The 24,831-nt window shown below is 45.9% G+C and overlaps 1 protein-coding gene across 10 annotated transcripts in view; it reads right to left on the bottom strand.

Annotated features, from left to right (window-relative positions):
- Positions 1–252: 252 nt before the first annotated feature.
- The window catches only part of IQCE (IQ motif containing E), a 29,190-nt gene continuing 4,611 nt past the window's right edge, over positions 253–24,831 (bottom strand). For 2 of the 10 annotated variants that reach the window (XM_070761283.1, XM_070761289.1), the window contains 14 exons: positions 24,533–24,667; positions 23,228–23,298; positions 22,821–22,934; positions 21,671–21,721; positions 20,760–20,830; positions 19,908–19,980; positions 18,626–18,675; positions 15,541–15,689; positions 14,359–14,414; positions 12,666–12,841; positions 11,064–11,169; positions 9,844–10,001; positions 6,142–6,239; positions 5,145–5,379 (listed from right to left, as the gene is read on the bottom strand). In XM_070761283.1, coding sequence (XP_070617384.1) covers positions 5,228–5,379; positions 6,142–6,239; positions 9,844–10,001; positions 11,064–11,169; positions 12,666–12,841; positions 14,359–14,414; positions 15,541–15,689; positions 18,626–18,675; positions 19,908–19,980; positions 20,760–20,830; positions 21,671–21,721; positions 22,821–22,934; positions 23,228–23,298; positions 24,533–24,667 — 1,460 coding nt within the window. In that variant the 3' untranslated portion in view covers positions 5,145–5,227. Of the gene's footprint in view, positions 1,971–3,209; positions 3,533–4,742; positions 5,384–6,141; positions 6,240–9,843; positions 10,002–11,063; positions 11,170–12,665; positions 12,842–14,358; positions 14,415–15,540; positions 15,690–18,625; positions 18,676–19,907; positions 19,981–20,759; positions 20,831–21,670; positions 21,722–22,820; positions 22,935–23,227; positions 23,299–24,532; positions 24,668–24,831 lie in introns of those variants that run through there. The other 8 variants (XR_011559865.1, XM_070761285.1, XR_011559864.1 and 5 more) reach the window with 8 other exon arrangements.

The raw sequence follows: 24,831 nt of genomic DNA, 5'->3' as shown, positions 1-24,831 counted from the left end.
CTCGTCCGGGGAAAACCGATGGGTTTTGAAAGCGTTTGCCTTTGGTGGGGATGATAACCACACCAATAGAAAGAGCAGCTGGGTTTCATCTGACGGGCTCAGCAAATGGTAAAACTGCTCCTCTTCTTCTTCCTCCTCCTCCTCCTCCTCCTCTTCTTCTTCATCTTTTTCTCCTCCTCCTCTCTTCCTTCTCCTTCCTCTTCATCATCTCCTCTTCCTCCTCCTCCTTCTTCATCTTTTTCTCCTCCTCCTCCTCTTCCTTCTCCTTCCTCTTCATCATCTCTTCCTCCTCCTTCTTCATCTTTTTCTCCTCCTCCTCCTCCCTTCTCCTTCTCCTTCTTCATCATCTCTTCTCCTCTTCCTCCTCCTCCTTCTTCATCTTTTTCTCCTCCTCCTCTCTTTTCCTTCTTCTTCTTCCTCTTCATCATCTCCTCTTCCTCCTCTTCTCTCTTCCTCCTCCTCCTCTTCTTTTTCTTCTTCTTCCTCCTCCTCCTCCTCCTGGCTTTTGGCACCTGCCACTCTAGGAACCCTATCTGAGAGGTTTCCGTGGTTGGGTTCAGCAGGACACATCTGGTGGGGTTGTCCTTCTTCTTGGCTGCAGAGTCCAACATGAAAGATGGCCAGCCAGAGATAAAGAACAGGCCCAGTTCTGGATTAGACAAGCATTCGGGGTCAGGAGAGAAACCAACATCTTTAGGGTAAATGGGGAATGAGATTGTCTGGAAGCAACTTTATCTCAAGAGATGTCCATGCTCGGGGAACGCTCCAATGATCAAATCAGATATCTAGATGACAAAACTAGAGGTCAAGGTTAGGGGGGTGGTTCGATTGATACTGGAAGTAATTAATTGGGAACTAACAATTATTTGGGGGAGATTAATTATAATCAACTTACTAATTTGATACTGTTTTTATTATATTATGAAATTACTTTAAAATGTGTTGAAAAAGTTTGGAGAAAAATAAAAAAGAATTTTACTCCCCCCCAAAAAAACCCCACAATCTTAGTAGCTGCAGAATTGAATGTCCGTCCTTGTTCATCGCAATGTGAGAAACATTGCACAACCCGACAAGCAAGCATCAAGCTCTTCCTGTTTTGACCATCTCCTGTGGACTTCTTCCACGAACCAAAAAGCCACCCAAAGCCCTCTACTGAAAAACGGATTTTCCAAAACGGAAGGTTGCCAATCCAAGTAGATATTGAGGTTCTGTGGGGTTGGTGCCCACATTTAATGGGTGGAAATCTTGGCACAAAGCAACCTTCAGAGGTCCACGGAGCTGGTGAGAGTACCATAAAAAGAGCCACATTCTTTGAGAAAATGAAAAAGACGAGAGGTATGTAAATACGAGTCTTGGGAGAAGGGCGACATATAAATCTAAATTAATAATAATAATAATAATAATAATAAGAAGAAGAAGAAGAAGACTGACCGAATTCTGAAGCATAACATTGTAATCGTGGAGAAAAAGAAAGTATGGATCATCGACATCGCAATCCCAGGGGACAGCAGAATTGAGGAGAAGCAGCTAGAGAAATTAGTGAAATACGAAGATCTAAAAATCGAGCTGCAACGACTCTGGCATAAGCCCGTGAAAATGGTCCCAGTGGTCCTTGGCACGCTGGGCGCAGTGCCAAAGGATCTCAGCGGACATTTGAAAACCATCGGAATTGACAAAATCTCCACCTGTCAATTGCAAAAGGCCGCTTTACTGGGATCGGCAAACATAATTCGCCGCTACATCACGCAGTCCTAGGTGTTGTGATTCCGTCTGAGGCCCCTCAGGGAACGGCTGATCTTCTGTCGGTTTCCTGCTCAGAGGGGGAGGATGAGGAACAGGAGGTGCAGGCAGACGAGGAGGAGGAATCTCAGGCTGAGGAAGAGGGGGAACAGCGAGAGGCCCCCGAGAGGGAGCTCTCCCCAGCAAGCAGCCTGGATTCCTTAGAGGAAAATGCACAAGCAATAATCGATCTGCGACAGAGAAGAGCAACACAAAGAAGGGACCAATTAGCTAGGTACTTTCAGCACTAAAGAGGCAACAGCTGGGTTTGGGTGTGGTGCTCTCTGGAAAGGCTAAAAGGCAGACCCACCCTTCCTGGCTTGTGGAGTATTATCTTTGGGAGTCCTGGGACCTGGCTGTGCTCTTTGGCGTCTTGGAATTCTGGTTTGTGACTTTGAATACTGAAACCTTGGGGGGGAAAGGTGGGGGGTCTTATTCTCTACAGTGGTGGGTGTGCCAGCAAGAAGGCTGCTGTATTGTCTGGACATCAGGACTCTGCTGTAAAGTCTCATAACCTGCCTGTGGGGAAGAACAGGTTTTTCTCTGTGTTTATTTTTCAAGCTATAAAGTACTTTTGCTTTTACCAGCGTGTCTGGCTGCTTTTTCCAGTTGGTGTTGAGGTCTGGGGGCACCCAGACAGAACACCTAGGTGCTTGGGAAGCGCCCAACTGGTGATGAAATACGAAATCCAGCATAGTGATCTCGTTTGCTGTGTTGTACTGACATAATAATAATAATAAAAATGCATCGAAGGTTGAAAACAACATTTTATGCCCATGTCACACCAACACTCCGCAGTCTGCATTGGTTGCCGATCAGTTTCCGGTCACAATTCAAAGTGTTGGTTATGACCTATAAAGCCCTTCATGGCACCGGACCAGATTATCTCAGGGACCGCCTTCTGCCGCACAAATCCCAGCGACCAGTTAGGTCTCACAGAGTTGGCCTTCTCCAGGTCCCGTCGACTAAACAATGTCGTTCGGCGGGACCCAGGGGAAGAGCCTTCTCTGTGGCGGCCCCGGCCCTCTGGAACCAACTCCCCCCAGAGATTAGAATTGCCCCCACCCTCCCTGCCTTTCGTAAGTTACTTAAAACCCACCTTTGTTGCCAGGCATGGGGGAATTAAGACTTCTTTTCTCCCTAGGCCGTTACAACTGTATACATGGTATGTTTGTATGTATGTTTGGTTTTTATATATTAAGGGGTTTTAATTTGCTTTTAGTATTGGATTTTATTGTATATTGTTCATGATTGTTGTTAGCCGCCCCGAGTTTTCGGAGAGGGGCGCCATATAAATCCAATAAAACTTGAAACTTGAAATTTTAACTTCCGTCTCCTGCAAGAGGGAGACAGAGATTACAGAAAGACTTTTTTTCCCTTTTTGATTTAAAAAAATAATTATGCGGAAAAAGCTAATGGCCAGACGTGACTTAACTTCTTTATATTTTTATTGCTCAAGGAAAATTATCCCCCATCTTGCCGGACTCAGCCAGCAAACTTGGCCTCTGGGTTTGTTTCCGAAGGCGTACGACTCTTTTAATAAGCTTGTGATAGCGCTCTTTCAGCCAACAGTAGTGACACACAACGGACTCTTTCAGTTTCTGTGATGCCACCAGAATGGGAGCAGAAGAGGAAGACTGAATATTTGGGGGTCATGTGGTAGTGGTGGTGGTGCTGAACAATGGAAGTTGGAGGTTTAAAGAAGCTCACGGAAGGAGGCACAGCTGCAAACAGCAGCCGGATTCAATGCAGACTAAACGAAAAAGAGAGAGATGTTCTGTGTGAGTGACTTGCTTCTGATAATGATTTAGACTTGCAACTACAGTGATACCTTGTCTTACGAACTTAATTGGTTCCGGGATGAGGTTCTTAAGGTGAAAAGTTTGTAAGACGAAACAATGTTTCCCATAGGAATCAATGGAAAAATGATTAATGCGTGCAAGCCCAAAATTCACCCCTTTTGCCAGCCGAAGCGCCCATTTTTGCACTGCTGGGATTCCCCTGAGGTTCCCCTCCATGGGAAACCCCACCTCCGGACTTCTGTGTTTTTGCGATGCTGCAGGGGAATCCCAGCATCGCAAAAACGAGTGCTTCGCTGGCAACGGAAGTCTGGAGGTTGGGTTTCCCAGCAAAGGGAGCCTTAGTGAAATCGCAGCATCGCAAAAACACCGAAATCCTCGAAACCCCACCTCCAGACCTCTGTGTTTTTGCGATGCTGCGATTTCACTGAGGCTCCCCTCGCTGGGAAACCCCACCTCCAGACAAAAACGGGCGCTTCGCTGGCAACGGAAGTCTGGAGGCGGGGCATCCCAGTGGCGGCGGTAGGTTTGTAAGGTGAAAATAGTTTGTAAGAAGAGGCAAAAAAATCTTAAACCCCGGGTTTGTATCTTGAAAAGTTTGTATGATGAGGCGTTTGTAAGACGAGGTATCACTGTACCCTGTTTCCCCCAAATTAAGACCTCCCCTGATAATAAGCCCAATCGGGCTTTTCAATGCATGGCAACAAGGCTAGCACTTATTTCAGGGTTTAAAAAAAATACACTGCTCAAAAAAATAAAGGGAGCACTTAAACAACAGAATATAACTCCAAGTAAATCAAACTTCTGTGAAATCGAACTGTCCACTTAGGAAGCGACACCGATGGACAATCAATTTCATTTTGTTGTCAGCACACTCAACTTTGTACAGAGCGAAGTATTCAATGAGAATATTTCATTCATTCAGATCTAGGATGTGTCATGTTACAACAAGGGTTTTTAACTGTTTTAATATTGGATTTATTTATTTGTTTGTTTGTTTATTTATTTATTTATTTAATGGATTTGTATGCCGCCCCTCTCCGCGGACTCGGATTGTCATATGCTGTTTTACTATTGTTGTTAGCCGCCCCGAGTCTACGGAGAGGGGCGGCATACAAATCCAACAAAATAAAATAAAATAAATCAAATCATTTCAGTGTTCCCTTTATTTTTTTGAGCAGTGCATAAGACAGGTTCTTATTTTGGGGAAAACACGGATAGTTGTTTAGCGACCATCCCTGCAGCACTGAAGAAAGTAACTTACGGTCGTTTTTCCAGGCTTACAACCACTGGAGAATGCCGTACCTGTCTTCAATTATCTTCAAGACCAAGGTTGCTAATATCCTGGTCTGAGGAAGGGCTGGTTGGCTGCTTTGGCTATCTGGGTGGGCTAGCTTCTGCAAAAGGCTACTCCAACAGTCCCTATTTTTCTACTTGCATATTTTACGTGCTTTCAAACTTTTGGGTTGGCAGAAGCTGGGAGAAGTAATGGGCGCTCACTCCATAACCGCCGACTTTCTTGACCAACAAGCTCCCAGCATCTTAGGCACCGAACCACCACATCCCTACATAATGGGTCCCCTTAATTATTATTATTTGGCTAGACCAAGATGTCTTCGGTTCACACACCGGGAGCGCCCTGAAGGACATCACACAGAACCGCTGAGAGGAGCCGGAAGACGAGGGGGGGGTCCTTCATGGGAAGGAAGGCGTGACGGTGATGATCTCATCCGAGTCGTCTGACTCGGCCCCGGGTTGCTCAGGCTTTGAAGGGGAAGCTTGCCGCTGCTGGTGGGAGGCGCTATCTGGAAAGAAAGGAAAGAAAGAAAGGAAAGAAAGAAAGAAAGAAAGAAAGAAAGAAAGAAAGAAAGAAAGAAAGAAAAATAATAATTTATTGGACTCGGGGCGGCTAACAACAATAATAAACACAACATGTACAATCCAATAATAAAAAACAACTAAAAACCCCTATTATAAAACCAAACATACACACAAACATACCATGCATAACTTGTAATGGCCTAGGGGGAAGAGCTAACTCAACTCCCCCATGCCTGGCGGTATAAATGAGTCTTGAGTAGTTTACGAAAGACAGGGAGGATGGGGGCAGTTCTAATCTCCCGGGGGGGAGTTGGTTCCAGAGGGCCGGGGCCGCCACAGAGAAGGCTCTTCCCCTGGGGCCCGCCAAATGACATTGTTTAGTTGACGGGACCCGGAGAAGGCCAACTCTGTGGGACCTTATCGGTCGCTGGGATTTGTGCGGTAGCAGGCGGTTCCGGAGGTAATCTGGTCCAATGCCATATAGGAAAGAAAGAAAGAAAGAAAGAAAGGGTGGAGGTAGGGAGGGAAGGAAGGAAGGAAGGAAGGAAGGAAAGAATCACAATCTCCCTCTTCCTGCTTGTTATACCTCTAGCTATGCAGCCAAGCATTCTACTTGCTTTCCCAACCATCTGACCGCGCTGAAATGAAATCAGCTTTGTGCCCAAGATCAAAAGGAGGAAGCCCGTCATTGCGAAATTGATCCAATGTATAAAAATGTTAAGGGGAAGTTCAGAGAAATTACCAGCGTCGGAAGTGAAGACCAGAGGGGAGAATTTAAATAGCGCCCAGCCCATTTTCTCTTCTCCGGCTTTCTCGCTTCCGGGACTGGAGGGGAGAGGCCTGCAAAAGATAAGTGGGGGGGTGGGGGGCAAAGGTCACAAAAGCTCAGATTCCAAAGTGGTGAGTCAAGAGAGAGAGATCCAACCCCCTAAAGGAGATGTGCATAAGAATCCTTGCCATCCATCCAAGGCCAAGCAAGCTTTTCCTGACCTCAGATTAGCTTCTGCCTGCAAAAACAAAAAGGGGGAAGAGATGGTCCCTTGCAAGGGGAGGGGGCCATATGTCACTGATGGGGGGGAAGGAAAGGAGCAGAGCAAATCCACTGGCTGCCCTTCATTAATGCACCCTAATTCGCGGTAGTTCATAAAGTTGAGTTTTAGACCAGTTCATTTATATTCATATTGGATTCAAGACATTGTTCCCCCTTCTCTTCTCTTTTCCAGTTGTATGTTTTAATTGTTGTTTATTGTTCTTTTTGAATTGTACCCTTGTTTTATTTGCGAATAAAATCTTTTAAAAAAGATTTTACATCCCTAAGTGGTTTACAGAGAGTAAGCATATTACTCCCGACAATCTGGGTCATTTTACCCATCTCGGAAGGAGGGAGGGAGGGAGGGAGGGAGGGAAGGATGGAAGGAAGGAAGAAAGAAAGGAAGGAAGGAAGGGTCAAGATTTGAGATTTGATCTGCCAAACTGCTAGCAGCCGGTGATCAGCAAAAGGAGCTTGCAGTAATACAGTGGTACCTCTACTTAAGAACTTAATTCGTTTTGTGACCAGGTTCTTAAGTAGAAAAATTTGTAAGAAAAAGCAATTTTCCCCATAAGAATCAATGCAAAAGCAAATAATGCGTGCAAACCCATTAGGAAAGAAATAAAAGCTTGGAATTTGGGTGGAGGAGGAAGAGGAGGAGGAGGATAGTCGCTGCCGAAGGAAGAAGGGGAGGGGAGGGGAATCAAAAAAATCCAAAACTTTAAGGCTTAAAAAAACAAAAAGAGGGACTCTGAGGCGGCCAGGAGGAGCATGCGCTTCCCATACACCCGGCGCGAGGCTGCTTCCCATACATTGCACCAGAGAGAGAAACCCAGGGGGAATGGCAGGAAAATGCCCAGGCCTTTGTGCCGTTCTCAAATTTCCTGGGAAATTTTTCCGGGCTCGGGTTCTTAAGTAGAAAATGGTTATTGAGTAGAGGCAAAAAAAATCCTAGAGAGGCCCCACAGAGGCTTCTCCCTGCCTTTTCCGGCCCTGTTTCCTCCCAGGAAATTCCTAGAGAGGCCCCATGGAGGCTTCTCCCTGCCTTTTCCAGTTACAGTTCTGGAGACTCGGGTGTGTAAGTGGAAAATGGTTCTTGAGAAGAGGCAAAAAAAAAATCTTGAACACCCAGTTCTTACCTAGAAAAGTTCTTAAGTAGAGGCCTTCTTAGGTAGAGGGACCACTGCACTGCACTCTAACCACTGCACCATCGAGGCTCTTGTTTTTCTTTGAAGACGTTCCGCTTCTCATCCAAGAGGCTTCTTCAGCTGACTGGACGGTGGGGAATGGAAGGATTTATATTCCTTAAAGAACTTTTAGAGGTTCATCGACCTCCAAGTGGCCTCAAGGATTCTTTAAAAGGGGCCTAACAAGATACTGGCAAAATGAATTACGGATTAATGAAAGCGGGATAGAAGAAGTAGTAGAAAATATATATGCCCAGTCAACGAAGCGGTGGAAGTGATGTGCCGGTGCCTGGAGGCTGTTGGGGCCTGGATGGGTGTCAACAGACTCAAGCTCAACCCGGATAAGACGGAGTGGCTGTGGGTTTTGCCTCCCAAGGACAACTCCATCTGTCCGTCCATTACCCTGGGGGGGGGGAATTACTGACCCCCTCAGAGAGGGTCCGCAACTTGGGCGTCCTCCTCGATCCACAGCTCACATTAGAAAACCATCTCTCAGCTGTGGCGAGGGGGGCGTTTGCCCAGGTTCGCCTGGTGCACCAGTTGCGGCCCTATCTGGACCGGGACTCATTGCTCACAGTCACTCATGCCCTCATCACCTCGAGGTTCGACTACTGTAATGCTCTCTACATGGGGCGACCTTTGAAAAGTGTTCGGAAACTTCAGATCGTGCAGAATGCAGCTGCGAGAGCAGTCATGGGCTTACCCAGGTATGCCCATGTTTCACCAACACTCCGCAGTCTGCATTGGCTGCCGATCAGTTTCCGGTCACAATTCAAAGTGTTGGTTATGACCTTTAAAGCCCTTCATGGCATCGGACCAGAATATCTTCGGGACCGCCTCCTGCCGCACGAATCCCAGCGACCGATTAGGTCCCATAGAGTGGGCCTCCTCCGGGTCCCGTCAACTAAACAATGTCGGTTGGCGGGCCCCAGGGGAAGAGCTTTCTCTGTGGCGGCACCGGCTCTCTGGAACCAACTCCCCCCGGAGATTAGAACTGCCCCTACTCTTCCTGCCTTCCGTAAACTCCTTAAAACCCACCTTTGCCGTCAGGCATGGGGAAATTAAACATCTCCCCCTGGGCACGTTTAATTTATACATGGTATGCTTGTGTATGTGTCTGTTAGTATATGGGTTTTTAAAAAAATCTTTAAATATTTTAATTAATTGGATTATTTATGATTTGTTTTCACTTGTTGTGAGCCGCCCCGAGTCTTCGGAGAGGGGCGGCATACAAATCCAAATAATAAATAATAAATAAATAAATAAATATAAGATAAAGAACACAAGAATTAGAGAGATGAGAAGGAAAATTTTACATAAATGGTACTTCACGCCAGTAAAACTAGCACACTTCCAGAGGAAAGGGAAAGGAAATTGCTGGCACGGTTGCCAAATAAAAGGAGTTTTTATGCATATGCTCTGGGAATGCGTTGAAGTTCAAAAATTTTGGAAGGAAGTACAGAATGAAATTAACAATATGCTAAACATTAATTGGCTAATCACGAAAGAATTAGCAACACTAGTTAAATATGGGGAATTACGAGAATTTAAAGAAATCAAAACAGCAGCTTTGGAAAGCGCTCAAGCAGTAGTGGTACTAGGGTGGAAGGATAGCAATAAATGGACAATCCAGAATTGGTACTGGTACATGGTGGACCACATCCACTTCGAAATTATGGAAATAAGATTAAATAACTTTGATGAAAATAAATTGGAGAAGCTGATGGCACGATGGAATAAGGTGAAAAATTATATCTTAAGAAGAATTTATGACGACAATGTGAAAAATAAATTCCAATCACTTTTTGCATGTAAAGAAATGTAAACTAAGGAAGCTAAGGAAGAAATTGAAACTTATTGCAAATAACTTAACCCCCTAAATGGTGGTGGGGTTTATTGGTGTTGGGCACTTTTTCCTTTAAGTATTTTTGTTTGTTTGTTGTAATAAAATTTAATAAAAAATATATGAAAAAAAAAAAGGATTCTCTAAAAGGATGCAAATGACCAGCTCTGCCTGCAAGGAGTATAAATCCTTCCATCCCCCCACTATCCAGTCAGAACTGAAGAAGCATCTTGGACCAGGAGCGAAACATCTTCAGAGAAAAACCAGAAAGTCCAGTTACCTTTGCGGAAACCATGACCTGAATGACTGAAAAACTCCACAAGTCGCCTGCTGGACCACTCTGCTTATGGAGGCCGCATTAAAAACCACCCGTTTCCGACGTACCGTTCCTCGAGGGGGACTTGTGCGACACGAGCCCTGAAGGCAGACCGAACTCGGGGCTGCGGTCTCGGGGCTGCGGTCTTCTCTTCCTCCTCTTCCCTCCCGGCTTTGCAACCATCAGCGCCAGACAAAGGGCACAGCACAGACGATGAATCTGGAGCCTAGAACAAGCAGGGAGTAGAAAGATAGAAGATTGATGGCAGAAAAAGACCTCCTGGTCCATCTAGTCTGCCCTTATACTATTTTCTGCATTTTATCTTAGGATGGATCTATGTTTATCCCAGGCATGTTTAAATTCAGTGACTGTGGATTTATGTCTGCTGGAAGTTTGTTCCAAGCATTTACTCCTCTTTCAGTCAAATAATATTTTCTCACATTGCTTCTGATCTTTCCCCCAACTGACCTCAGATATTTTTTTAGGGGGTGGTGGTAAAAAAATTTTCTTCTTCTTCTTCAATCACGTATACAGGAAAAACTAACCAACTAACCTCAGGTTGTGCCCCCTTGTTCTTGGGTTCACTTTCCTATGAAAAACATGGGTTATTTAATCCTTGAACATATTTAAATGTTTCGATCGTTTCCCTCCTTTTCCTTCTGTCCTCCAGACTAGACAGATTGAGTTCATGAAGTCTTTCCTGATACGTTTTATGCTTAAGACCTCCCACCATTTTTGTAGCCGTCTTTGGACCCCTTCAATTTGATCCATCTCTTTTTGTAGGTGAGGTCTCCAGAACTGGACACAGTACAGTGTTCCCTTGATTTTCGCGGGTCCGAACTTCGCGAAAAGTCTATACCACAGTTTTTCAAAAATATTAATTAAAAAAATACTTCGCGTTTTTTCCCCACCCGACGACGTCATATGTCATCGCCAAACTTTCATCTGCTATTAATAAATATTTTTTTAAATAAACTTTAATAAATAAACATGGTGAGTAATAATCTGAATGGTTGCTAAGGGAATGGAAAATTGCAATTTAGGGGTTTAAAGTGTTAAGGGAAGGCTTGTAATACTGTTCATAGCCAAAAATAGTGTATTTACTTCCGCATCTCTACTTCGCGGAAATTCGACTTTCGCAGGCGGTCTCGGAACGCATCCCCTGCGAAAAGCGAGGGAACACTGTATTCCAAATGGGGTCTCACCAGCGCTCTATACAACAGGTCAATATTAGACAACTGCAGCTCACCAATCAAATTAAATGGTTGGGAGAAGATCTTGTTTTTACCTGATCTGGAGGTGGTGGGACATCAATCCCAGCCTGTCTACAGGTGGCTTCTTGGTTTTCTTCCAGGTCTCTCAACTTCTCTTTCAGCTGCCAGATTTCTGCCCTGCTGAAAAATGACATGGATCATTTGCACCACCTGCCTTTAAGACAGATTAATCAAATCCTGGTCTTGATATTCGGAAGAACTGTGATTCGACAGATGCTCGCTGAGGTGCGTTGTACACAGTGGTGGGCTACGAGCCGGAATGCTAAATTGCGCTCGCCACCGCGGCTCGTAAATGCTTGAGGCCAGCCCTGTGGAGGCAACAAAATCACGCACAGAGCCGCAGGTGCGCCCGTGTTTCGGCATGCACAGAATCAAAAAAACCCTTGCGGCGAGCGCAATTTAGCATTCCAGCTCATAGCCCACCGCTGGTTGTATAGTAGCCCTCACTTAGAGACTGTTGGAAATTACAACCGACCTTAAAAAGAGGACTTACAACTCAGATCTGAATTATTTATTCTACGAGGGTAGAATAAATATCTACGGGTATCTACGAGACCGCCTTTTGCCGCACGAATCACAGCGGCTGGTTAGGTCCCACAGAGTTGGTCTCCTCCGGGTCCCGTCAACTAAACAATGTCGTTTGGCAGGACCCAGAGGAAGAGCCTTCTCTGTGGCGGCTCCGACCCTCTGGAATCAGCTCCCTCCAGAGATTAGAACTGCCCCCACCCTCCTTGCCTTTCGTAAACTCCTTAAAACTTCGTTGCCAGCGAAGCACCTGTTCTTGCGCTGCTGGGATTCCCCTGCTGGGATTCCCCTGCAGCAGCACAAAAACACGGAAGTCCGGAGGTGGGGTTTCCCATGGAGGGGAGCCTCAGGGGATCCCAGCAGTGCAAAAACGGGTGCTTCGCTGGCAACGGAAGTTTGTGCTGCTGGGATTCCCCTGAGGGTCCCCTCCATGGGAAAGCCCACCTCCGGGTTTCTGATTTCTGCTTCGCTGGCAACAGAGGTCCGGAGGTTGGGTTTCCCAGCGGAGCATCAGTGAAATCACACCGAAATCCTCGAAACCCCACCTCCGGACCTCTGTGTTTTTGTGATGCTGCGATTTCACTGAGGCTCCCCTCGCTGGGAAACCCCACCTCCAGACTTTTGTTGCCGTGTTTTTGCACTGCTGGGATTCCCCTGCTGGGATTCCCCTGCAGCATCACAAAAACACGGAAGTCCGGAGGCGGGGTTTCCCATGGAGGGGAGCCTCAGGGGAATCCCAGCAGCGCAAAAACGGGTGCTTTGCTGGCAACAGAAGTCCGGAGGCGGGGCATCCCAGCGGCGGCAGTGGGTTTGTAAGGTGAAAATAGTTTGTAAGAAGAGGCAAAAAAATCTTAAACCCCGGGTTTGTATCTCGAAAAGTTTGTATGACGAGGCGTTTGTAAGACGAGGTATCACTGTACTTCCTGAATTCAAAACAGTTTTTTTTTAAGGCTGGGTACTTTATTCATCTTTGACTGGCAGATAGAGAAAGGATGGGGAGGGGGAGGAGAGAAAAGTTGGATGGATTCTCCCCCCAAATCTGCAATAAATGGGAGTCAGGCTGTTTGTTGGCTGAGCCCCAGGAACTTAACTCTTTAACTGCCAGCTGATTCTCAAGGAGGAGGATATGGCCTCTCTTGCCGAGAGCTTCGCGCACTTCTGGGGGATCGGATTCCTTAGCAACGGAGTGATCCACTTCTTCAGAATCTGTGGGAGAAAGCAACAGCGCCCTGCTGGCCTCTGAAGGTGGCAGCCCATCCTCCATTTCCTGGAAGACAAGGGAAAAAAAAATAAAAATAAGAAACGTCGAATCACCTGGAAACGTTGTTGTTTTTCCTTTTGCAAATAACCTCCTTCTCTAGTTCTCTAATGAGCTAGAAGCGCCAGAAAAAATGAAACACGCTTTAATGGAAAGCAGTTCAGCTGGGAGGAAAAAGGACCTAAGCAGGATTTCTACAATATGCAGCCTTTCCGATCCTGTACCTCCCCCCGCTGGGGATGATGGGGATTGTAGTCCAAGGAGAGCAAAGGGGACAGATTGGAAAAGGAAAAATTAGCAGAGCCGTTAGTCGCCGCTTGCTTTCTAAAGTTAGGAACAAGCTGGTGCTGGAACCGGGCATGAAATTTCTCCTTTCGGGTGCCCTGCAAAATCCAATCCTGATCAGTGGCTTCTAAGCTTTGCCTGTAATTCACAAGCAAACCATGATCCAGGCCAACTCGCAAAAGATGGCAAGGTCAGCTAATCCTGCACCCTGAAACCATCATCTCCCACTAATAGATACAGTAATACCTCGTCTTACGAACTTAATTGGTTCCGGAAGTAGGTTCGTAAGGCGAAAAGTTTGTAAGACGAAACAGTTTCCCATAGGAAACAATGTAAAAGCGATTAATGCGTGCAAAAAGAAAAAAAATCGCAAAAGGGCGCTCCACTGGGTGCCGCCGCCCGGCCGTCACCTTTTAAAACAGCCGGGGGGACGTCTTCGTGACGTCAAAGCTCCGCCCATGGAATTCCCTATTGGGATTCCCCACCTCCTTTCCAGCCGCCAGATCGGCCGAAAACGCTGCTGCCGATCGCAAAAACGGTGCTCTGCCGAGCGGTGGTGCCCGGCTATAACCTTCTGAAATAGCCAGGCGCTTCTCGGCAGCCTCCAGAACCCGAACCTGAATGCCGAGAAGCCCCTCAGCTGTTTCAGAAGGTGACAGCCGGGCGGTGGCGTTTCTCGGCGGCCTCCCGAACCCGAAAAGTTTGGGTTCGGGTTCGAGAGAACGCCGAGAAGCCCCCCGGCTGTTTTAAAAGGTGACAGCCGGGTGGCGGTGCCCAGCGGAGCGCCATTTTGTGATCTGCGGTGGCTTCGTAAGCCGAAAAAAGTTTGTAAGAAGAGTCAAAAAATTTCCAAACCCCGTGTTCGTATCACGAGGGGTTCGTATCACGAGGTACCACTGTATCAGTATTTAAGATAGTGAAGTCCTGGACCTCTGATTCTCCAGCAATAGCAATAGCACTTAGACTTATATACCGCTTCACAGTGCTTTACAGCCCTCTCCAAGCAGTTTACAGAGAGTCAGCCTCTTGCCCCCAACGATCTGGGTCCTCATTTGACCCACCTTGGAGGGACAGAAGGCTGAGTCAACCTGGAGCCTGCTGAGATTCAATCTGCCAAACTGCCAGCAGCCAGTTACCAGCAGAAAGAGCTTGCAGGACTGCACTCTAACCACTGCGCCATGCAACAGTCCCAATGAACATGGGTTAGCAGACAACTTACTCCGGAAATAACTCTCACTTACTTTTTCCCCAGCAGAAATCAGTTGGAGCAGTTTCTGCCTCTGGCGAGCAACGTAATCTGAGAAAATGGAATTCAATTTTCAAAATGGGAGAGAGAGACACACAAAGGACCAAGGCTCAGCAGCTGCTAAGGCTAAGGTGCTGGTTGTAAATGCTAGAAATGCATATTATTATTATTATTATTATTATTATTATTATTATTATTATTATTTCAGGAGGAAGCACTGTAATCATTGTAATGACCATTATACGTAAAGAATGTTGAATCATTGTGAGTCAACAAAATATGCTACAACCTGATTGGTTGATAAATATATAAAAATGTAAGACACCTTTGCACGGGTGTGGGAGTAGTGGTTGATAGGTGATGGTTGTAAATGCTAGAAGTGCATATTATTATTATTATTATTATTATCATTATTATTTATTAGATTTGTATGCCGCCCCTCTCCGTAGACTCGGGGCGGCTTACAGCAATGATAAAAACAATGTATAACAAATCTAATATTTAAAATCTCTAAAAAAAACCCCTTATTTAAAAAGCAAATATACACACAAAAATTCCATGCATAAACTAAATATGCCTGGGGGAGATGTTTCAATTCCCCCCATGCCTGATGGCAGAGGTGGGTTTTGAGGAGTTTACGAAAGGCAAGGAGGGTGGGCGCGATCCTAATCTCCGGTGGGAGTTGCTTCCAGGTCGGGGCCGCCACAGAGAAGGCTCTTCCCCTGGGTCCCGCCAGATGACATTGTTTAGTCGACGGGATCCGGAGAAGGCCAACTCTGTGGGACCTAACTGGTCGCTGGGATTCGTGCGGCAGAAGGCGGTCCCGGAGGTATTCTGGTCCGAGGCCATGAAGGGCTTTATAGGTCATAACCAACACTTTGAGCTGTGAGCCACCTCGAGTCCTCGGACAGGGGCGGCATACAAATCAAAATAAACTTAAACTTAAAACTCAACCTTGGTCACTTGAAGGTGAGTGGACTCCAATACCCAGAATTCCCCGGCCAGCAGAGCTATTATTATTATTATTATTATTATTATTATTATTATTATTATTATTAATTAGATTTGTATGCCGCTCCTCTCCGTAGACTCGGGGCGGCTGTAGCACCGTCCACCTTAAAAGTGGCCAAGGTTTGAGAAACACTGTTTTTGGAGACTTGGTTAGAGTGATGCTTACTTTTGGCTTGGCTGGACGAGAAGAAGCTGCCCAGAGCGTGGTCCATGTCTGCTTTCAGCCTTTCGTTCTGGTCTTGCAGCTCCTTCATCCTTTCGGACAGCTGGAAGATGGCCTTGCTGAGCTTCTTCTGTTGTGGGCTCTCAGAAGCTCTAGGCTCGAAAAAGAGGGGGAAAAACAAACAGCTGCCGTGGCAATACAAAACGTGGCCGTGTCTCGCTCCCTCCTTTACCCTACGTTTGACCGTCTGCCTTTGTGGAAATATGGACATTCTAAGCTTTCTGATGATCGAGTAAAGCGAGTCTGCCTTAATTTTGATTTCCCTCCCCTGACATCCAGATGACAGCTTCCGTTTGAAATCATGAGGGTACCTTGGTTTACTGTTTCTAATATATTCCTCCTGGGTTGAATTTTAGATACAATACTAAATTCTGCTCCTTGGGGCAATGCCTGGATTTTGCACGGCTCATTGGGGGCACTATGTAACAGTAGACATCTTAATAATTTGCGGAATGCCTCTAAAATATGAAGAAAATAAGAAAGAAAGAAAGAAAGAAAGAAAGAAAGAAAGAAAGGAAGGAAGGAAGGAAGGAAGATAGAATGGAAGGAAGGAAAGAAGGAAGGAATATAGGAAGGAAGAAAAGAAAGGAAGAGAAGGAAGGAAAGAAGGAAGGAAGGAAGGAAGGAAGGTGGGAAATAGAATGGAAGGAAGGAAAGAAGGAAGGAATGTAGGAAGGAAGAAAAGAAAGGAAGGAAGAGAAGGAAGGAAAGAAGGAAAAAAGGAAGGAAGGAAGGTGGGAAGATAGAATGGAAGGAAGGAAAGAAGGAAGGAATATAGGAAGGAAGGAAGAAAAGAAAGGAAGGAGAAGGAAGGAAAGAAGAAAGGAAGGAAGGAAGGAAGGTGGGAAGATAGAATGGAAGGAAGGAAAGAAGGAAGGAATATAGGAAGGAAGAAAAGAAAGGAAGGAAGAGAAGGAAGGAAAGAAGGAAGGAAGGAAGGGAGGAAAGAAATGCACTGATACTTAAGAAGTTCAACCCCACAATGCTGTTAACTATTTTGTGAACTAATACTTAGAATCAGGATTCTAAAGAATATTTAGAGTTGCCTGTGGCCCCCTGTGAGAGTAAGGTATTACCTGTTTATTTCTGCTTCAGGCAACATGTGAATGAAGCCAAAAGGAGGTCAGTACAAGACAGGGTCCGAGGTCAGGAGCTGAACTTGCAAAGCCCCAATCTCTCTGGCCCTTCCCGCCCTCGGGTGCATTTCTCTGTCTTTGCGAGTGACATTCGGGGAACAAAAATGAAGTCTTAACTCTACATTTCCACGAAGCTACCTTGAGCACCACAATCCGCCGATAGTCCTTGGATTGCACAGGCCCTTTTCTTCTTCCTGAGCTGGAATCAATCTTTTCCTCTGAATCTTTCATCTGATCTTATAGACACTTTTAATATTCAGTCTTTATTTTTTTATTTTAGCAACCGGCAGCCCGCAGGGAAAAACATTTCTGCTTGGACTTCCCAAATTATTATTATTATTATTATTATTATTATTATTATTATTATTATTATTATTATTATTATTATTTAGATTTGCATGCCGCCCCTCTCCGCAGACTCTTAACCAGGCAGTTGGGTGGGTGGGAGTTTATTTTTAATTGCAAAATGCAACTCAAAAATCCAATTCTTCCCAAGGTTTGCTCCCTCAGCATTTGAACTGTAGATGCTCCCAATCCACCTGGAGGCTTTTTCGCATCAAAATGAAACATTGGATTTTGGGTTTTCCTAGAGCTGTGATTGCAAACCTATGTCACGTGTGCCAGAAGTGACACGCAGAGCCATTTCTCCTTGCCCAGCTCAACTCCACCAGCCAGCTGATCCAGACTTCTGCCAGCACGTGAGCTGTTGTCCTTTTTTGATTTTTGGCTTGGGCTGAGGCTCTGGGAGGGAGCTTTTGGCCTCAGGGGGACCTAGGGGGGCTGGGGGAGGCTATTTTCGCCATCCCCAGGCTGCAAGAAAGCCTCTGTTGCCTGGGGTGGGTGAAAAACAGGTTTACTGAGTCCATTGGAAGTCGGGAAACAGGGAGCAGGGGGGGCTCTGCACAGGGGCAAGGCAGGGGGGCATACATGGGTATTGAATTATGGTTGTGGGCATGCAGACACCTGCAATAGCGCATGGGCGCATGTTTTCAGCACCAGAGGAAAAAGCGATCTGCCGTCCAAAGACGGGCTACAAGAATGGTGGAAAGTCTTAAGCATAAAACTGATCAGGAAAGACTTCATGAACTCAATCTGTAGAGTCTGGAGGACAGAAGGCAAAGGGGGGACATGATCGAAACATTTAAATACTTTAAAGGGTTAAATAAGGTTCAGGAGGGAAATGTTTTTAAGAGGAAACCCAAGGACAAGGGGACACAATCTGAGGTTAGTTGGGGGAAAGATCAGAAGCAACGTGAGGAAATATTATTTGACTGAAAGAGGAGTAGATGCTTGGAACAAACTTCCAGCAGACGTGGTTGGTAAATCCACAGGAACTGAATGTAAATATGCCTGGGATAAACATAGATCCATCCTAAGATAAAATACAGGAAATAGTATAAGGGCAGACTAGGTGGACCAGAAGGTCTTTTTCTGCCGTCAATCTTCTATGGATTCTACCCTTGTGATGGTAAATTCCTTTGGGGTTTTTTTCCCCATCCCCATTTAGGTTTGAATGAGACATAACAAACTTCAGGAAGCCCTTTCTTTGTCCTGCGCGGGACACAGAATTATCTAAGATTTGCTTTGAGTTGACAGCCCATAATCAAATCAATCAGCCAGGCAGCTTTCATTCTGAACAGCGATGAGGAAGGGGAGGAGAATATGTATATTAATTTTACTATTTTTTAAAGGTAAAATTGACAGCTTCTTATGGGGATTAGAAGAACAGAGTCTGCTAACCCAGCTAAACAAAGAGAACGACACTTAGCCAACGGCCTTTTGATATTTTTTTTAAAAAAAGGTTTACATTTCTCTTCCTGCACAGAAGTTAGCGAAGAACTAGCCAGTAGAAAGCTAAGCACAGGCAGAAAAACCCAAAGTAATGCACGTACTTCCGTTGCGCGACTTTTGACTGGGTCAGCAGGTTCTGGAGGCGCCGGATCTGAAAAGGAGAGAGAATGTCAACCCACCTGGCGAGGACCACAAACAGAAGGATGCCGTTTCATGAATACAGTGATACCTCGTCTTACAAACTTAATTGGTTCCGGGACGAGGTTCGTAACGTGAAAAGTTTGTAAGATGAAACAATGTTTCCCATAGGAATCAATGGAAAAGCGATTAATGCGTGCAAGCCCAAAATTCACCCCTTTTGCCAGCCGAAGCGCCTGTTTTTGTGCTGCTGGGATTCCCCTGAGGGTCCCCTCCATGGGAAACCCCACCTCCGGGTTTCTGATTTCTGCTTCGCTGGCAACAGAGGTCCGGAGGTTGGGTTTCCCAGCGAAGGGAGCATCAGTGAAATCACACCGAAATCCTCGAAACCCCACCTCCGGACCTCTGTGTTTTTGTGATGCTGCGATTTCACTGAGACTCCCCTCGCTGGGAAACCCCACCTCCAGACTTTTGTTGCCGTGTTTTTGCACTGCTGGGATTCCCCTGCTGGGATTTCCCTGCAGCATCACAAAAACACGGAAGTCTGGAGGCGGGGTTTCCCATGGAGGGGAGCCTCAGGGAAATCCCAGCAGCGCAAAAACGGGTGCTTTGCTGGCAACAGAAGTCCGGAGGCGGGGCATCCCAGCGGCGGCGGTGGGTTTGTAAGGTGAAAATAGTTTGTAAGAAGAGGCAAAAAAATCTTAAACCCCGGGTTTGTATCATGAAGTTTGTATGACGAGGCGTTTGTAAGACGAGGTATCACTGTATGCTGTTTTTTCTTTTCTCCAACTAACATATCACGAGCAAAAGGGGTTCTCCATTCACCAAAAAAAAAAAAATACATCAGAGGAACCAACAGAGAAAAGAATATTCGGGTGACCAAGATATGATATTGCATGATGTAAAAGATAAAACAAAGGTTACTAGCAGTTGTGAATGGGGTTTGGGTTGGTTTTTTTTAAAGATCCATGCAGTTGTGCCTTGGAGGTCGTCTACCCCAACCCATTACTCAAATCAGGAGTCCTTATACCATTCTGGGCAAATTCTTCTACGATCAACCAGGCGTGGAAGAAGCCAATCTCTGCATAGCTAGTTGGCATGAAAGACGTCAGGGTTACTGACACCCCTATTTTTGGGGGGAGGTCATGAGCATAGACAGAGCCCTTCAGCCCACCAAACTGCAGCAAGCAACGTTTAACCGAATGTTTTTAATGTCGTTTCTCCCTTCCAAATCATTTTTCATACCTCTTGGTAGGAAGTACGCAGAGCGACCGTCATTTCTTCCATGTTGGTATTCTTCATGTCTGCCTGGAGTTGACTTTGGGGGAAACGGACACAGAAGGAGAAAAATTGTCACAATACACAGAGACAGAAGCTAAGCCCCTAAAGCAGTGATGGCAAACCTTTTTCTCCTTAGGTGCTGAAAGAACATGCTTGTGTGCTAGCGCACATGCGTGAGTGCCCACACCCATAATTCAATGCCTGGGGAGGGCAAAAACAGCTTCCCCCACCCCCCGGAGGCCCGAATTGGCCTGTTTCCCAATTTTTGGTGAGTCCAGTAGGCCCATGTTTCGCCCTCCCTAGGCTCCAAAGGCTTCCCTGGAGCCAGGGGAGGCTAAAAGCACCCTCCCCCAATCCCTGGAGGCTCTCTGGAAGCCAAAAACGATCTCCCAGAGCCTCTGTGCAAGCCGAAAATCAGCTGGCCAGCACACACATGCATGTTGGTGCTGAGCTAGGGCAAAGGCTCACGCGCCAGCAGATATGGCTCCATGTGCCACCTGTGGAACCCCTGCCATAGCTTCACCATCACTGCCCTAAAGGTTTAAGTACCGGTATACAGATGGATTGCTATCAATGTTAAATGACAACTAGATCCCACTTTCAGATCCTTACGGATGGGAAATGGATATAAGTCAAAACAAATACATAAAGAGAACACATTATTTCCCAATTCTGCCCTCCCAGCCTGCATTCGGTTTTCATGAGTGCAGGAGAACTCAGTGGCCAGTTGTCCCACAGGCAAATGACCAAGTTGTTGTTGGAAAACTTCTGCAAGAAGGAAGAGGCAGGAGAAAATATTTGACAGCTTCTCCATACTTAATGGTGTTGTCTTTCTCCTTGCACTGCTGTTCTAGCCTCAGAATCTTCTGCTTCAAACCATTTATGATCTATTCAGAGAAAGAGAGAGAGAAAAGAAGAGGTTGCCTCTTTATTGCATGTTCCTAGTTCTGGAAAGCGAACAGAAGGGAGAGGGTAAAGAGGCGTTTGCCCAGGTTCGCCAGGTGCACCAGTTGCGGCCCTATTTGGACCGGGAGTCACTGCTCACAGTCACTCATGCCCTCATCACCTCGAGGCTCGACTACTGTAACGCTCTCTACATGGGGCTACCTTTGAAGAGTGTTTGGAAACTTCACATCGTGCAGAATGCAGCTGCGAGAGCAATCATGGGCTTTCCCAAATATGCCCATGTCACACCAACACTCCGCAGTCTGCATTGGTTGCCGATCAGTTTCCGGTCACAATTCAAAGTGTTGATTATGAAAAATAAAGCCCTTCATGGCACCGGATCAGAATATCTCAGGGACCGCCTTCTGCTGCACGAATCCCAGCAACCAGTTAGGTCTCACAGAGTGGGTCTCCTCCGGGTCCTGTCAACTAAACAATGTCGTTTGGCGGGGCCCAGGGGAAGAGCCTTCTTTGTGGCGGCCCCGGCCCTCTGGAACCAACTCCTCCCGGAGATTAGAATTGCCTTTCGTAAGCTCCTTAAAACCCACCTCTGCCATCAGGCATGGGGGAACTGAGATATTCTTCCCCCTAGGCCTTTACAATTTGTGCATGGTATGTTTGTTTGTATGTATGTTTGGTTTTACAATAAGGGTTTTTTAGTTGTTTTAGTATTGGATTTGCATGCTGTTTTTTATTACTGTTGTTAGCCGGCCCGAGTCTACGGAGAGGGGCGGCATACCAATCCAATCAATCAATCAATAAATAAATAAAGGTGCATTTACCAAGCTGCTCTCATTTTTCTGTTCTGTCCGTACCCAGCTAAATTCAGAATACTGGAAAAGAAAAACACAAAACAATAAGGGTTCCTGATTAGTGAACTGGAGAATGAATGTGGGATGATGGAGGTTCGCCATTATAAGCAGAAGAACACCAACACTGACGTCCCTTCGATTCCGCTGAAGATGTTACCCAGCCTGATAATGAAACGTTCGGAAGCCAGCCCATAAACTCGGAAAACAAAACCTCCACCTTCATCCTACACCGGAGTTACCGGTATCTGCCACCATGGAGAAATGTGTGTTCCTGGGTTTTGCAGTTGGCTGAATTCAAGGCTAGCCCTGCCAACTCAGCCCCAGGAACATAGAAAGTGTTGTGGTTCGCTCTGGCCCTACTCCTGCCCCAAGGACTGTGGGTGTGGGGGAGACATCCACACATACAGCAGGCCTGTTTTGCCCCCCCCCCCGGTGGAATCTGATGATGAAGGCTCCTCTGACCAAGAAGACATGAGTGACAGGGAGGAGGAGAGTGGGGCAGACAGCTCAGAAGGAGATCAATTATCTAGCTCCTCCTTGGATTCGGAACAAGAGTTAATGATACAGCCACGCATGCGGAGAGCGATGCATAGGCAGCAACAACTGAGAGATTATTATCAAAGAAAATGAGGCCACCTGTGGTTGGGTGGGGCTGTGGTCATTAGTGAGGCTGCTATAAAGAGCAGCCTGTGGGTTTGGCCATTGTGGAGGATTATCTGATCCTTGTGTTTCGTGACTGCGTTACTGACTTTGACCTTTCGTGTGCTGTTTTTCCCCCGCTTTGAAACTAAACCAGAGCAAAGTGTGTTTCACTTTGTGGAAGAAGAAGGACTGTGAATTGCCTCACAGCTGCAAGCTAAGTATCACAGGACTGATAAGGGACTTGTACAAATTACCAGTTTGTTTGGAGACCAGTGCTCTTGGCTATCCCAAAAGAGGGCTTAGGTTAAGGGAATTTGCATTATAAAGAACATTGTTTTGAATTTTCAAACGTGTGTGTGTCTGAAATTTGTACCTGTGAATTTTTGGGAGGATTCTACCAGAGAGCCTGACAGAACAGAAAGCAGCAGGCTCGGTGGTCAGATGACAAAAGATCCATCGGAAGGGACCCTCTGCCTACCTTGAAAGGGTCTAAAAGCTGCTCAATTTGTTTGTCCTTCCGAGTGTTGTCTTCTTCCACCCGCCGAAGTTTAGTTTTCATCCGATCCGCTTCGGACTTCTGAGCTTGGATTGTCTTACCACGGAAGGTGGGGTGGCATGGGGGAGAGAAAAGAAATCTTTCAGAACCCTTGAGCGAGGTGAGGGGATAGGAGAAAAGGTCTCTTACAAGGCGGCAACAGAGACTCTCATTCCTTTTTCCTTCCCAGGATTCTAGGAAATCTTTAGGTCCCTCCCGCCCTAAATTGCTTTTAAACATTTCCCAGAAAGCCAGGAAGACCAGGCCTTCAAAGGAAAAAGGGTGCGGACTAAAGTTTCCCCAAAAGTACGTGCTGTTCATTTACACGGAGGAGGAGTTATTTTTCTGACCTTCTTTAGCTCAATTATCTCGTCGTACATATCCTCCTTCTCCTTGTAGTCCGGAGTCCCAGGGACATAGCCTAGAAAAGAATGGCAGGGATAAAATACACTGCTCAAGAAAAATAGAGCACTTAAACAACACAATATAACTCCAAGTAAATCAAACTTCTGTGAATTCAAACTGTCCACTTAGGAAGCAATGCTGATTGGCAATCAGTTTCACCTGCTGTTGTGCACATTCAATTTGGTACAGAACAAAGTAATCAATGAGAATATTTCATTCATTCAGATCTAGAATGTACGGTATGTTATTTGAGTGTTCCCAGTGTATTTTAACACCATATAATCCTATCTGTTGCCAAGCTTTCACACATGTTCATTCGTGTTTTTTCAAGCTGTTGGCAACTACCGTGTTTTCCCCCAAATAAGACCCTGTCTTATATTTTTTGAACCCTGAAATAAGCGCTTGGCCTTGTTGCCATGCACTCAAAAGCCCGACTATTATCAGGGGGTCTTATTTGGGGGGAAAACAGGGTATGATGGACTAAAAATTCTGGGATTGGTGCTGGTGCTGAGGTTGAGACCATCACCCAGAAGTCTGAATGCAACTCAAATGTGAGATCTATCTATCTATCTATCTATCTATCTATCTATCTATCTATCTATCTATCTATCTATCTATCTATCTATCTAATCTTATCTATCTATCTATCTATCTATCTATCTATCTATCTATCTATCTATCTATCTATCTATCTAATCTATCTATCTATCTATCTATCTATCTATCTATCTATCTATCTATCTTCTAATCTAATCTAATCTAATCTAATCATCTATCTATCTATCTATCTATCTATCTATCTATCTATCTATCTATCTATCTATCTATCTATCTATCTATTAGATTTGTATGCCGCCCCTCTCCATAGACTCGGGGAAGCTCACAATAATAAAACAATTCATGGCAAATCTAATAATTTAAAAACATTTTTAAAAACCCGTTATTAAAACAGACATACACACAAACACACCATACATAAATTGTATAGACCCGGGGGAGATGCCTCAATTCCCCCATGCCTGACGGCAGAAGTGGGTTTTAAGGAGTTTACGAAAGGCAAGGAGGGTGGGGGCAGTTCTAATCTCTGGGGGGAACTGGTTCCAGAGAGTCGGGGCCGCCACAGAGAAGGCTCTTCTCCTGGGACCTGCCAAACGACATTGTTTAGTCAACGGGACCCGGAGAAGGCCAACTCTGTGGGACCTATGCTTAGAGATGCCCCCGTTGTCAAAGTGCCAAGCCTCCAAACTCACCACGGCTGGCAGAGCGAGCGTGTTTCGGTTTCTTCATCCCCAACGCTTCCTTGAGATACTCAGGGGTGCTGCCGGCAAGAGGGGATAAAGCAGTTCTGATGCCAATGTCGGACTTGGAGTGGGTCATCCAGGTAGCTAGTGAAGAGGAGAATGGAGCTGCATTACTGCTTCCCTGACATGGGCCGGTTCGCCCCCCAGCACCTTAGGGTCACCTTCTTCTGGCTCTCGGCACCTCACTGGCCAACAATTCCCGGGAGCACTGCAGCCTCGAACCGTGAGCTCAAGCTATCGACACTAGT

This window comes from Erythrolamprus reginae, chromosome 9, assembly GCF_031021105.1.
Source record: "Erythrolamprus reginae isolate rEryReg1 chromosome 9, rEryReg1.hap1, whole genome shotgun sequence".
Lineage (NCBI taxonomy): Eukaryota > Metazoa > Chordata > Lepidosauria > Squamata > Dipsadidae > Erythrolamprus > Erythrolamprus reginae.
This window is presented reverse-complemented; position numbering and strand designations above follow the sequence as displayed.